Below are 16,507 nucleotides of genomic sequence, written 5' to 3'. Positions count from 1 at the left end.
AGGTTTGGTCTAAGGAAGGGGTACCAAGATCCAAGGACCCCTCACTGGGAACAGGGAACCTCCTTGTTTTTAAAGCTTTCTTATCCTTAATAAATTAACATGCAAACATGTAGAATTAATTATAACTAGTACATTATACGCCAGTATTGTTATTTTTTCTTAACCTCAATTGCTGTCTTCCGCCAAGGGTGGGTGACCCAAAGGCTAGTAGTGACACACCAGAAACAACCATCCCACTCCACTCTCCAGTGCATTTTCATTCCATTTTCTAACTTATTTTAAAAGTTTCTTCAAAGGTATTACCTTGCTCACATTCAAACACAAAATCAATAGGTGACCTGTCTCAACTCACGCCAGTCTAACACTTGCATATACTACCACCTTAACCCCTTCGTTGTCCAGATCTCCGATCCGAAACTTGTCCATAGTGTCCAAGAACTTAAAAAAAAAAAAAAATTTCTTATGAAATGGTAGGGAATCTTTTTCTGAAGGTAATAAAATAAAAAGTACAAAATTTGATGGAAATTGATGAAATTACACTTTCACGAATTTTGCTGTGCCAGCAAAATTTACGCATCAGTATTTTTGCCCACTTTGAATCCTATTTTAGGCCAATTACATTGTTCAAGTAGACCCTATGCTTAGGTATTTTGCTATTATGTTTTCCATTTTATTAACTGAGCACAAGAAACTGCCCAATCAACTATTTCAACTACCCAATAAAGTGATCAGAAACTGGTAATTTGGCCAGTTTCACACAAATTTCAAAATAGGGTTCAGAATAAACAATGCAAACATTCCTGGAACTAAAATAACATTTCCTCTGTTCATTAGTTATGTTTCCAGGCTTTACACATTAATTCCATTTTGATTTTTTATTCACACACAAAAATGGAAGATTTACTGTTATGCAATATTGTAATAACTGTATAAATAATTTCAGTGCATTCATGTAGCATATTAGATCCACCAGTTGGACATGTATTGGAGGAGTGATGTGATTTGATTACTCTTGAACATGGGCAAAAATCAAACATATCCGTTACTCTGACCACAATTTCAAGCTATTTTCAGTCCTGAAACCAATCAAAATCTCTATTTCTGTTATATATCTTCCATTCTATCAAATGAGACCAAGAAACCGAGAATACAACCATAAAAACCATACGAATATATACCACAAAGTTGCTGTTTTAAACCAAAAACACTGTCACAGTTTTTTTTTTCTCAATATGCACTGTGTGCTGCAGGATTTTTTTATGTGGTGACATTTACCACACAGACCCATTCTCTCATATTCTAGGCCCACATTTACTGCTCACAGCTTATCTGAGTGAGCTGAGCTCATGGCACAGTACTACAGCACCGACAATGATTTCAAACCCATAGTACTACGGCACGGACAACGAAAGGGTTAATATCTAAGTTCTTACCTCTCATCTCTTTCTTCCCCCCCTCCTCCAATCCTTCATCAGATGAGTTTTACACCACCTTCCATCTACCCCAGATTTAAAAACCTTTCTTACTCACTTATTTCTACATAACTAAATTAACTTATGAACTCTTCTTCTTCACTATGAATTATGCTTTTCACATTGCCACAGTCCTTCGATTCAATGAGCTTCAGAAATATGGAACAAAATTCACAGGGTCAGCTGATCTGGAGAAAATTAAGTCAGATAATTACAGAACTGTAGCAGAGATAACCCCAGGAGGCAGCTCAGATCGGATGAAAACTCGCAAACACACGTGCTTTTAAATCTTTGTACCAACTCGCCTTAAACCAGCAAATAACAGTCAACACAACTAGAGAATACACTGGACCTCATCTTCACTAACAATGATGATCTGATATGAAATATTACCATATCAAAAATAAAATACTCAGATCACAACATAATAGAGGTTCAGACATGTATGCTCAGGGCCCCAGACCAACAAAATGTGATCAGTCACGAGGGAGCCTTCACCAAATTCAACTTCAATAATAAAAACGTAAGGTGGGACCAAGTCAACCAGGTCCTAAATGATACAAACTGGGAAGATATCCTAAGCAACATGGATCCAAACCTATGTCTAGAAAAAATTAACTCTATGGCACTCGAGGTATGCTCAGTGCATATTCCTTTACAGAAAAAGAAGAGAAGAAGTAAACTAGAAAGAGAAAGGCACTCCCTATACAGGCAAAAGCAAAGAATAACAGAGTGGCTAAAAGAGGTCAATATGTCTGGTCAGAGAAATAGCAAACATTGAACTTAAGCTAAAGGAATCTTACAAGAGTCAAGAAACACAAGAACAACTAAAAACCATAAACAAAATAGAAAGAAACCCAAAATATTTCTTTTCTTATGCCAAATCTAAGTTGAGAACAACATCCAGTATTGGGCCCCTACTCAGACGAGATGGGTCCTACACAGACGACAGCAAGGAAACGAGTGAGCTACTCAAGTCCCAATATGACTGTTTTTTGTGAGCTGCTGACCAAACTGAGAGTCGAAGATCTAAATGAATTTTTTATGAGCGAGACACAGAATTTGGTAGACTCAAACCTATCTGATATCATCCTGATGCCAAATGACTTTGAAAAGGCGATAAATGGCATGCCAATGCACTCTGCCCCAGGCCCAGACTCGTGGAACTCCGTGTTCATCAAGAACTGCAAGAAACCTCTATCATGTGCTTTTAACATCCTATGGAGAGGGAGCATGAACACAAGGGTTGTCCCACAGCTGCTAAAAATAACAGACACAGCCCCACTCCACAAAGGGGGCAGTAAAGCAATAGCAAAGAACTACAGACCGATAGCTCTAACATCTCACATCATAAAAATTTTTGAAAGGGTTCTAAGAAGCAAGATTGCCACCACTAACCTAGATACCCATCAGTTACAAAACCCAGGGCAACAAGGGTTTAAAGCAGGTCGCTCTTACCTGTGCCAACTACTGGACCACTATGACAAGGTCCTGGATGTTCTAGAAACAAAATGCAGATGTAGTATACATAGACTTTGCAAAAGCCTTTGACAAGTGTGACCATGGTGTAATAGCACAAAAAATGCGTGATAAAGGAATAACAGGAAAAGTTGGTAAAGGGATCTATAATTTCCTAACAAATAGAACACAAGAGAGTAGTAGCAAACAGAGTAGTCTGAGGCAGCTAGTGAAAAGCTCTGTTCCACAAGGCACAGTACCGTGTCTTCCTTTGCAGATGACACCCAAATTTGCATGACAAGTGTCCTCTACTGAAGACACTGCAACACTCCAGGCAGACATCAACCAAATCTTTAAATGGGCCGCAGAAAACAACATGAAGGTCAATAACGAGAAATTTCAAATACTCTGACATGGAAAAACATGAGGAAATTAAAACTATGTCGGAGTATAAAACAAATTTCAACTATACAATAGAGCAAAAAATTAATGTAAAAGACCAGGGAGTGATAATGTCAGAGGATCTCACTTTCAAAGACCACAACATTGTATCAATTGCATCTGCTAGAAAAATGACAGGATGGATAATGAGAACCTTCAAAACTAGGGGTGCCAAGCCCATGATGACACTCTTCAGGTCACTTGTTCTATCTAGGCTGGAATATTGCTGCACACTAACAGCACTTTTCAAGGCAGGTGAAACTGCTGACCTAGAAAACGTACAGAGAACCTTCGCGGCACACATAACTGCAATACAACACACCTCAATTACTAAGAACGCTTGAGTTCCTCAACCTGTACTCCCTAGAATGCAGGCGGGAGAGATACATGATTATATACACTTGGAAAATCCTAGAGGAATTAGTACCAAACTTGCACACGAAAATCACTGCCTATGAAAGCAAAAGACTTAGTAGACAATGCAACATCCCCCCAGTGAAAAGCAGGGGCACCACTAGCATGATAAGAGCCAACACAATAAGTGTGAGGGGCCCAAGACTATTCGACTGCCTCCCAACATGCATAAGGGAGATTACCAATAGACCCCTGGCTGTCTTCAAGAAGGCACTGGACAGGCACCTGACCAGCCGGGCTGTGGTTCGTACGTCAGGTTGCATGCTGCCAACAGTAACAGCCTGATTGATCAGGCCCTGATCCACCATGAGGCCTGGTTACAGACTGGGCCGCGGGGGTGTTGACCCCGAAACCCTCTTCAGGTATGGCTGCAATCAGGAGAAAACAATGTCGTCTCTAACTACCACAATCACCATTACCAACCACCCATTTTTTCCCATCAGTTTGTTAACTCAAGGGTTTAATGTACTGTACTTTATGTTAGTTGCCCAAAATCTTACAGTTTTTTCTCTTAAAGAGAATAGCATGAATGCAATCCTAGTCTATGTGTAACAAATAATCAACAACTGAGAGAACAATTCAAAATTGATGGTATAACCAACAATGATCCAGCGTTCAATTTAAAATCTGACAAAGTATGTACAGCAGTCTAAGGATTAACAAAAAAACAAGAGGGGTCTGTTTATAAGTCTTTATCTGGGAAGTTGTGCTAGTGGGAGACTAATTTCAAGGTGAATTTCTTCCTAAATTATGTCAGCCTAGTGCCTCATGACATCTGATCTCATTCAATTAGAGGTATTGTTGACTCTTTGGCAACCTTGGCATTTGTATGACTCACGAAATCGTAATGACACGATTGCAAACAAACCATACCACAGGCGGGATTTGAACCATGCTAGCTGGAGATTAGTCTGTAAAAACTTGCATTTGTGGTCACATTGATGCCTATGCTAAACTTCCTATGGTGTAGAAATATACCTAGTTGGACAAATCTTATTGTGGCTAGCTGGTTCAGTGGCTAACGTGACGGTCTGGAGTTTTGAGACTCTCTGACCGCGGGTTCAAATCCCGCCCGTGGTATGGTTTGGCATTTGTATGTTATACACTCGTGTTAATCCAAATGCAAGGATCAAGAATAGTAGATCTCTCTACCTCATAGAAATTTGTTAAATATTAAATAGAAGATAAAGCTTTGCTTTTAGGAGAGAAAAACTTCCATAACTTAAAGTACTGTACTAATTTAAAGAATATTAATTTGTATACACTTAAACATATGGGTTTTGATATTATAATTCATTAGGCTGTAAAGCCAATTAAATGCAACTCTTATATAGGCTGTAATATATGTATTTGCAATCAAAGCTATAAACTAAAGAAAGCCAGTACTGTACTTACATCGTACCCTGAGATATATCTTAAATCCAGCATTTGTCTCAATTCCAACGCAGGACTCCTTGTATATGTCTAATTTAAATGTTCGTAGTCGCCATGGGTAAAAGGACAGCCATGACGCTTCTTGATGCTCTTGTCTAACAACTGAAGAGTTTGGTCCTTCATAATGGTGAAAATTATCTCCACTGATATCCAAATTAAGCTTTAAGAAAAGAAAATTATTTTTCTTATACATATTTCAAATCTGTTATAGCAATGAGACATTATCGCCACTACTACTACTTTGTGCCCAATTTCATAAGATTACGGAATATTCTGTATGGAAAAGTGTAACAGGAAATGAAGGTTCAAATACAGAGTGACATCAACCTTTTATACTGACCTATCTACTCAATATTCATGTATAATCAGTACAACACTTAACAAAACAAATACACCAGTAAAGGTACATGTCACTCAATTTCCAATTAGATATAATTGTGTACTGCAAAAATTGCCACAAAATCAAACTGTAAATCCTTTACTGCCTCCTAATAAACTGATTTCTTTCAGTGCAATGCATTAATACTTATGTTATGAACCCCATTATTATCCACTCATTCCACACTGCTGTACCACTATATACACAATACTCAATCTTTTGAGATAGACATTTGCACTAGTCTCTCAATGACAGTATCATTCCTCGTTTCATCTATCCTCTCAATGTCGCTACTTACTGTTCTTTGTCACCTGTTCATGGTATACGGTGTACTATTTTGTGTAATTACTTTCAGTAATACCATTTTTGTGTGTAAATTTCATGTGATTAAATAAACTATCTTTTCCTAAGTACAACATTAATATTAGTGGTCTGGATTAGCCTAAATGACCACTAGATGAAGAGTAGACATCCAAAGCATGTCCCCATCCTACTGTGTACCCCAGGCCTACCATCTGCCACATGTTTAATATCTGCTTGTGTTCATCTCCCACACATGCCATCCTCAACTTTTTCTTTTTTTCTGGCAATCCTCATTGGTTACATTTTCCTACTTTCCTATTTTAATCTTTCTCTTTATGTACATTATTTATAGGGAACCACTTTTCTTTAATACAAGACTCTGGATGGCAACTTACAAATAAAAACTTGCATAAAATCAACACTGAAATTACAATGCTTGGTTCTCCCTGAAGTTTGATGTAAACAACTGCAAACACAATGCTGAGAGAAGTGTGTGTTTTAAGACTATTAAGAAGAAACTCACCTCTATAGTTTTGAATAAAGTTGTCAGAGTTTTGGGCTCTCCTTTGTAACAAAACACATGTAATGCAGTCTTCCCATCACCTGTCACAATCATCTCTCTCCCAGCATGCATCAAATAATAATCTGGAAATATTTAATTTCTGAAGGAATTCTGATAGATAATTACTGTAGATGCAACTTGACATAAAAAAAAAAGTTCAGGGCTTGAAGAGCCTTTGTAAAATTATAATAATTTTACAAAGTTACTCAAAATATGTATTTGCAAAGTGTAGATTTCTGTACACTGAACTAGATGAACTACATCAGGAACATGCTACCTATCAGTTGTATTCCTTTAAACTGCCAGATTTGAACCTCCCTACCATTCTGCTTTGTCTAGCTCACTTTAGAAAAATGTAGAAGTAGTTTGAGGTGATTAATTCCTCTGCTTTGAAGACTGAGAGTTAGCATACCTATATCAGGCAAGTGTACGTGTGAGTGTTAGGCCAAAATTATTTCTTGAAAATGAAAGGTGGTGATGGATATACTAGTTGTAAACTGAGAAAAAGGTGAAGCCAAATGAATACTACTAGTGTCATGAAAGAATGGAATGAAATAAGAGAAAAGGTAGAAAGTTAGTGATGAAGTTATCCTGCCCTCCATCACCAAGAACCTACATCACTTCCTCCTCAAAAAATGTATGACTGTTACTTTTAAATAAAGTAAAAACTGTAACGTACATCCTCAGTGTTCAATGCCCTTACTTCCAACCAAGATTGGGAAAGAGTAGACAGAGCCTTATATAAGTGTTATACAACATTTTGAGGGTAAGATCAGGCCAGAGCTAGACCAGCTTGGCAAAATTATCACACAATTTACTTTATGTTGCATATATGAGGTAGCCTAATAAAGTCAGCAAGCCTGAACTAGCTGACTTCAGTAGGTTGAAGCAAATATAAAGTATTCAACAAGGCATTCAGTGACAAGACAACTAGTTGTATTCCCCCCTAATGTTTTACATGTAGTACAGAGTTAGAGGTACAGGAAAAGCATTTCTACATCAGGGGGCCTAGTGACCCACCTGGAAATAACCGGTTTCCCTGAATCCCTTCACTAAATATTACCCTGCTCACACTCCAACAGATCGTCAGGTCCCAAGTATCATTTGTCTCCATTCACTCCTATCAAACACGCTCGTGCACGCTTGCTGGAAGTCCAAGCCCCTAGGACATACCTCTTAGCTCTGGGACTAGTCTTGTTGCAAACCTTTGCACTTTCTCTAGTTTCTTTACGTGCTTGGCTAGGTGTGGGTTCCAAACTGGTGCCGCATACTCCAATATGGGCCTAACGTATACGGTGTACAGGGTGTGTGTGTGTGTGTGTGTGTGTGTGTGTGTGTGTGTGTGTGTGTGTGTGTGTGTGTGTGTGTGTGTGTGTGTGTGTGTGTGTGTGTGTGTGTGTGTGTGTGTGTGTGTGTGTGTGTGTGTGTGTGTGTGAGATATATATATATATATATATATATATATATATATATATATATATATATATATATATATATATATATATATATATACAGTGGACCCCCGGTTAACGATATTTTTTCACTCCAGAAGTATGTTCAGGTGCCAGTACGTATAAAGATACACAACATATCCCTCCAAACTGCCACTCAAGTCCGACTATATGAAAATAACCGGTTTCCCTGAATCCCTTCAAAATATTACCTCCTTTAGGTCCCCTCTTTCCAATAACCCTTTCGACAAAACCTCCTTTACCCCCTCTTTCCAACCCTTTCGGACGACCCCTACCCCTCTTTCCTTCCCCTATAGATTTATATGCTTTCCATGTCATTCTACTTTGATCCATTCTCTCTAAATGACCAAACCACCTCAACAACCCCTCTTCTGCCCTCTGACTAATGCTTTTATTAACTCCACACCTTCTCCTAATTTCCACACTCCGAATTTTCTGCATAATATTTACACCACACATTGCCCTTAGACAGGACATCTCCACTGCCTCCAACCGTCTCCTCGCTGCTGCATTTACCACCCAAGCTTTACATCCATATAAGAGTGTTGGTACTACTATACTTTCATACATTCCCTTCTTTGCCTCCATAGATAACGTTTTTTGACTCCACATATACCTCAATGCACCACTCACCTTTTTTCCCTCATCAATTCTATGATTAACCTCATCCTTCATAAATCCATCCGCCGACACGTCAACTCCCAAGTATCTGAAAACATTCACTTCTTCCATACTCCTCCTCCCCAATTTGATATCCAATTTTTCTTTATCTAAATCATTTGATACCCTCATCACCTTACTCTTTTCTATGTTCACTTTCAACTTTCTACCTTTACACACATTCTCAAACTCATCCACTAACCTTTGCAATTTTTCTTTAGAATCTCCCATAAGCACAGTATCATCAGCAAAAAGTAACTGTGTCAATTCCCATTTTGAATTTGATTCCCCATAATTTAATCCTACCCCTCTCCCGAACACCCTAGCATTTACTTCTTTTACAACCCCATCTATAAATATATTAAACAACCATGGTGACATTACACATCCCTGTCTAAGACCTACTTTTACCGGGAAGTATTCTCCCTCTCTTCTACACACCCTAACCTGAGCCTCACTATCCTCATAAAAGCTCTTTACAGAATTTAGTAACTTACCACCTATTCCATAAACTTGCAACATCTGCCACATTGCTCCTCTATCCACTCTATCATATGCCTTTTCTAAATCCATAAATGCAATAAAAACTTCCCTACCTTTATCTAAATACTGTTCATATATATGCTTCAATGTAAACACTTGATCTACACATCCCCTACCCACTCTGAAGCCTCCTTGCTCATCCGTAATTCTACATTCTGACTTACCTCTAATTCTTTCAATTATAACCCTTCCGTATACTTTTCCTGGTATACTCAGTAAACTTATTCCTCTATAATTTTTACAATCTCTTTTGTCACCTTTCCCTTTATATAAAGGGACTATACATGCTCTCTGCCAATCCCTAGGTACCTTCCCCTCTTTCATACATTTATTAAACAAAAGTACCAACCACTCCAACACTATATCCCCCCCTGCTTTTTACATTTCTGTCATGATCCCATCAGTTCCAGCTGCTTTACCCCCTTTCATTCTACGTAATGCCTCACGTACCTCCACCACACTTACATTCTGCTCTTCTTCACTCCTAAAAGATGGTATACCTCCCTGGCCAGTGCATGAAATTACCGCTGACATGTCCACTCCCAAATATCTGAATACATTCATCTCCTCCATACTCTCTCCCTCCAATCTGATATCCAATCTTTCATCACCTAATATTTTTGTTATCCTCATAACCTTACTCTTTCCTGTATTCACTTTTTTCTTCTTTTGCACACCCTACCAAATTCATCCAACAATCTCTGCAACTTCTCTTCGACTTGTTGAAAAAAAAAAAAAAAAAAATATATATATATATATATATATATATATAAATAAATATAAATAAATATAAATAAAAATAAATAAATATAAATAAATATAAATAAATATAAATATAAATAAATATATATATAAATAAATATATATAATATATATATAATATATATATAATATATATATATATATATATAAATATATATATATATAAATAAATATAAATAAATATATATATATATATATATATATATATATATATATATATATATATATATATATATATATATATATATATATATATATATATATATACATGCTTACACTTAGGTCACTACACATACATGTACACGTTTATTTATACACACTCATCTGAGTTTTCTTTGATTTTATCTTAATAGTTCTTGGTCTTATTACTTTTCCTTTTATATCCATGGGGGAAGTGGAATAAGAATCTTTCCTCCGTAAGCCATGCGTGTTGTTAAAGTCAACTAAAATGCCGGGAACAATGGGCTAGTAACCCCTTTTCCTGTAAAGATTACTAAAAAGAATAAGAAGAAGAAAATTGTCAAAGTGGGAAGTCTGAATGTGCGTGGATGTTGTGCAAATGATAAGAAAGAGATGATTGTGGATGTTATGAATGAGAAGAAACTGGATGTCCTGGCTTTAAGTGAAACAAAGCTGAAGGGGGTGGGAGAGTTTCAATGGAGAGGAATAAATGGGATTAGGTCAGGGGTTTCAAATAGAGTTAGAGCTAAAGAAGGAGTAGCAATAATGTTGAAGGATAAGCTATGGCAGGAAAAGAGGGACTACAAATGTATAAATTCAAGGATTATGTGGAGTAAAATAAAGATTGGATGTGAAAAGTGGGTTATAGTAAGCATGTATGCACCTGGAGAAGAGAAAAGTGTAGAGGAGAGAGAGAGATTCTGGGAAATGTTGAGTGAATGCGTGGGGAGTTTTGAATCAAGTGTGAGAGTAATGGTGGTTGGGGATTTCAATGCTAAAGTGGGTAAAAATGTTATGGAGGGAGTAGTAGGTAAATTTGGGGTGCCAGGGGTAAATGTAAATGGGGAGCCTTTAATTGAGCTATGTGTAGAAAGAAATTTGGTAATAAGTAATACATATTTTATGAAAAAGAGGATAAATAAATATACAAGGTATGATGTAGCACGTAATGAAAGTAGTTTGTTAGATTATGTATTGGTGGATAAAAGGTTGATGGGTAGGCTCCAGGATGTACATGTTTATAGAGGGGCAACTGATATATCGGATCATTATTTAGTTGTAGCTACAGTTAGAGTAAGAGGTAGATGGGAAAAGAGGAAGGTGGCAACAACCCTCTGGACAACAGTTTTGGTAATCCCGCACCTCCTCCTAACTTCCAAACTACGAATTCTCTGCATTATATTCACACCACACATTGCTCTCAGACATGACATCTCCACTGCCTCCAGCCTTCTCCTCGCTGCAACATTCATCACCCACGCTTCACACCCATATAAGAGCGTTGGTAAAACTATACTCTCATACATTCCCCTCTTTGCCTCCAAGGACAAAGTTCTTTGTCTCCACAGACTCCTAAGTGCACCACTCACTCTTTTCCCCTCATCAATTCTATATATATATAAACTGAAATTCATTAGGTATAAGGGAATACCTGTTGAGGGTGTCAGAGAGGAAGTAGTATACATTGTTATGCAGTATTCTTGGGAGGGCTTTTGGTAGTAATTATATGGTGCCTGCAAACTGAGCACAGCAGACTACATTATATGACCAATTATTATACTGCACGTATTTACAAATTAAATGTAAATAAAGAAAATATAGTCTGAAAAAAAAAAATCACTGGCATGAAATGAAAAATAAAAATAAAAACGGATTTGCTGCCAATAAAGTACCACACAGAATGGATTAAAAAGGCAATGAAAAAAAAGTCAAATGACCAGATAGTGATTTTTTAATTTTCTAAGTTTCCTAATAAATCTTATTAAACCGTTTGTTTTTTATCCTTTTTCAAACATTTTTATTGTGGCAGAGACTGTAGGTTGGCTGCATATATGGATTTAAAAAGATTTCTCAATACTCTTACCTTCAAGAGAATTCCCAGCAGTGCCACGCCTTATGGGCGGCTTTCTTATTCTGCCTTTATTTTGGATATCATTTGAAACAACATCTGAAACATAAATCATAATTTTACTTTTTTATTTTAGTACTGCATATTTACTATACTAGTAACTTTCCATGACTACACTAGTAACTGTTGTATGACTATACTAGTAACTTTCCATGACTACACTAGTCACTGTTGTATGACTACACTAGTCACTGTTGTATGACTACACTAGTCACTGTTGTATGACTACACTAGTCACTGTTGTATGACTACACTAGTCACTGTTGTATGACTACACTAGTCACTGTTGTATGACTACACTAGTCACTGTTGTATGACTACACTAGTCACTGTTGTATGACTACACTAGTCACTGTTGTATGACTATACTAGTCACTGTTGTATGACTACACTAGTCACTGTTGTATGACTACACTAGTCACTGTTGTATGACTATACTAGTCACTGTTGTATGACTATACTAGTCACTGTTGTATGACTATACTAGTCACTGTTGTATGACTATACTAGTAACTTTCCATAACTACACTAGTCACTGTTGAATGACTACACTAGTCACTGTTGTATGACTACACTAGTCACTGTTGTATGACTATACTAGTCACTGTTGTATGACTATACTAGTCACTGTTGTATGACTATACTAGTAACTTTCCATAACTACACTAGTCACTATTATATGACTACACTAGTCACTGTTGTATGACTACACTAGTCACTGTTGTATGACTACACTAGTAACTTTCCATGACTACACTAGTCACTGTTGTATGACTACACTAGTCACTGTTGTATGCCTACACTAGTCACTGTTGTATGACTACACTAGTAACTTTCCATGACTACACTAGTCACTGTTGTATGACTACACTAGTCACTGTTGTATGACTATACTAGTAACTTTCCATGACTACACTAGTAACTGTTGTATAACTATACTAGTAACTTTCCATGACTACACTAGTCACTGTTGTATGACTACACTAGTCACTGTTGTATGACTACACTAGTCACTGTTGTATGACTACACTAGTCACTGTTGTATGACTACACTAGTCACTATTATATGACTATACTAGTCACTGTTGTATGACTACACTAGTCACTGTTGTATGACTATACTAGTCACTGTTGTATGACTATACTAGTCACTGTTGTATGACTACACTAGTCACTGTTGTATGACTACACTAGTCACTATTATATGACTACACTAGTCACTGTTGTATGACTATACTAGTCACTGTTGTATGACTAAACTAGTCACTGTTGTATGACTACACTAGTCACTGTTGTATGACTACACTAGTCACTGTTGTATGACTACACTAGTCACTGTTGTATGACTATACTAGTCACTGTTGTATGACTATACTAGTCACTGTTGTATGACTAAACTAGTCACTGTTGTATGACTACACTAGTCACTGTTGTATGACTACACTAGTCACTGTTGTATGACTAAACTAGTCACTGTTGTATGACTACACTAGTCACTGTTGTATGACTACACTAGTCACTGTTGTATGACTACACTAGTCACTGTTGTATGACTACACTAGTCACTGTTGTATGACTACACTAGTCACTGTTGTATGACTACACTAGTCACTGTTGTATGACTACACTAGTCACTGTTGTATGACTACACTAGTCACTGTTGTATGACTACACTAGTCACTGTTGTATGACTACACTAGTCACTGTTGTATGACTACACTAGTCACTGTTGTATGACTACACTAGTCACTGTTGTATGACTACACTAGTCACTGTTGTATGACTACACTAGTCACTGTTGTATGACTACACTAGTCACTGTTGTATGACTACACTAGTCACTGTTGTATGACTACACTAGTCACTGTTGTATGACTACACTAGTCACTGTTGTATGACTACACTAGTCACTGTTGTATGACTACACTAGTCACTGTTGTATGACTACACTAGTCACTGTTGTATGACTATACTAGTCACTGTTGTATGACTACACTAGTCACTGTTGTATGACTACACTAGTCACTGTTGTATGACTATACTAGTCACTGTTGTATGACTACACTAGTCACTGTTGAATGACTACACTAGTCACTGTTGTATGACTACACTAGTCACTGTTGTATGACTACACTAGTCACTGTTGTATGACTACACTAGTCACTGTTGTATGACTACACTAGTCACTGTTGTATGACTACACTAGTCACTGTTGTATGACTACACTAGTCACTGTTGTATGACTACACTAGTCACTGTTGTATGACTACACTAGTCACTGTTGTATGACTACACTAGTCACTGTTGTATGACTACACTAGTCACTGTTGTATGACTACACTAGTCACTGTTGTATGACTACACTAGTCACTGTTGTATGACTACACTAGTCACTGTTGTATGACTACACTAGTCACTGTTGTATGACTACACTAGTCACTGTTGTATGACTACACTAGTCACTGTTGTATGACTATACTAGTCACTGTTGTATGACTACACTAGTCACTGTTGTATGACTACACTAGTCACTGTTGTATGACTATACTAGTCACTATTATATGACTATACTAGTAATAATGCAGACATACTATTGTATATCTGCAATATTACTAGGCTCACGGGGGAGCGCTAAACCCGCAGCAGTGTGAAATAAGCAGGTCTCAGTTTAAGAGGCTTCACCCTTCTACAAGAACTGTATTACTATTATGATTACAAAAATCAGAACTAAGCTCTAAACGCGCATGGGTCATGCAAGGCTTCTACAAGAACTGTAGTCTTAGAATTTTTAAATATTAAGCGAGTTAAACAACACTGGCCTTTTGGTGGGTCTCTGACCCACCACCACAACTCTCGCTCTTTCCTCTTATTTAACATATGTAATGACGGAAAAAATATAATTCGATCCACTCACTAATGCCAGGAATTTCATCCTGTGCGAGAGATGAGGTTAGACATGCTAATATAAGGCAGCAGAGTGGTAAAAACTGGAGCAGAAGGTGTGTGGTGCAGTTTGTTATGAGCGCCATCTTGGAGAGCAGTTCAAGTGCTCCCACGAGCCTATCTTAACTTTAATATTTATATCATTATGTTTTCTTACCAATTATTATTTTAATAGTATTATTATTGTTCCTAGTTTTGTTCCCGTTGGCTTTTTTATGGAGAAAGTTAGTTTCCTCTCCGTTGTCATCAGAGTTCTGGGATCCGAGTTAATTAAGATATGTAGCTGTTTTAACTTGTTAGGTTTAAATAATAAGGTATTATAAAGATAAGATAAGATAAGATTTCGTTCGGATTTTTAACCCCGGAGGGTTAGCCACCGAGGATAACCCAAGAAAGTCAGTGCGTCATCGAGGACTGTCTAACTTATTTCCATTGTAGGCATACTATCGAAGATACGGTACTATGCTCCACAGTCAGCCCTCCTGGCCCTATATCACTCTCTTATTTACCCCTATCTCACCTATGGAATTTGTGCATGGGGCTCAACAACAATTAACCATCTCAGACCACTAATTACCCAACAAAAGGCTGCAGTTAGAATGATAACAAATTCTCACTACAGGCAGCACACTCCACCAATATTCAATACACTCAACCTACTCACCATACAAAACATCCATACTTATTACTGCACCTATTACATACATAGAACACTTAACTCTGATATTAACCCTCCCCTCAAACATCTCCTTGCCAACCTCAACAGAACACATGACCATAACACAAGGCACAGATCACTCTTTGATGTTCCTCGTGTCCATCTCACGCTATGCAAAAACTCAATGCACATAAAAGGCCCTAAAATCTGGAATTCATTACCTGTAAATATAAAAGAAACACTACCTGTTTATAAATTCAAGTCTCTTCTCAAAGATCACTTACTCACTCAAAACCAAATAAATACTGAATAACTGAACCTTATAAATTGTATATCTTAAATGTTTCTCACAATTATATCACATAAATGTTAAACCTAAAACCCAATCTAACTTTATTATTTTTTAAATACACTACCTAACAGAATACTCCATTCTACTGAATTTACAACAATGCATGCAACCATATGACCTGTCTTTGTAATACTCACTTGTGCTTTATAGTAATCTGTTTACATTAATGTTTTTCACTGATTTCATCATTGCTTAGTTAATCTTAAGTTAATTTTAAGCCAGCCCGTAATGCTATGCATAGTATAAGTGGCTTTGGCATGCTGCTCTTATCTGTATTTTTTTGTACCTCTGTATGTGTGCTCAAATTATAAATAAATAAATAAATAAATAAATAAATTGTGGTCCTTAATCTTGTCCCCCAGGATGCGACCCACACCAGTCGACTAACACCCAGGTACCTATTTGCTGCTAGGTGAACAGGACAACAGGTGTAAGGAAACGTGTCGAAATGTTTCCACCCGCCGGGAATCGAACCCTGGCCCTCCGTGTGTGAAGCGGGAGCTTTAACCACCAGGCCACCGGGCCACAAGATCCCAGTGGAAATAAGTCAATTTGTCTGACTTTT

At 37.3% G+C, this 16,507-nt stretch overlaps 1 protein-coding gene across 2 annotated transcripts in view; it reads right to left on the bottom strand.

The window, feature by feature from the left end:
- Positions 1-15,032, bottom strand: part of Nemp (Nuclear envelope integral membrane protein) — a 41,957-nt gene extending 26,925 nt beyond the window's left edge. For both annotated transcript variants that reach the window (XM_070101602.1, XM_070101603.1), the window contains exons 1-4: positions 14,904-15,032; positions 11,945-12,028; positions 6,425-6,546; positions 5,181-5,379 (exon numbers count right to left, since the gene is read on the bottom strand). In XM_070101602.1, coding sequence (XP_069957703.1) covers positions 5,181-5,379; positions 6,425-6,546; positions 11,945-12,028; positions 14,904-15,018 — 520 coding nt within the window. In that variant the 5' untranslated portion in view covers positions 15,019-15,032. The remainder of the gene's footprint in view (positions 1-5,180; positions 5,380-6,424; positions 6,547-11,944; positions 12,029-14,903) is intronic.
- Positions 15,033-16,507: the final 1,475 nt, after the last annotated feature.

Source organism: Cherax quadricarinatus, chromosome 78 (genome assembly GCF_038502225.1).
Source record: "Cherax quadricarinatus isolate ZL_2023a chromosome 78, ASM3850222v1, whole genome shotgun sequence".
Lineage (NCBI taxonomy): Eukaryota > Metazoa > Arthropoda > Malacostraca > Decapoda > Parastacidae > Cherax > Cherax quadricarinatus.
Note: the sequence above shows the minus strand (reverse complement) of the source record. Positions and strands in the feature narration are given on the sequence as shown.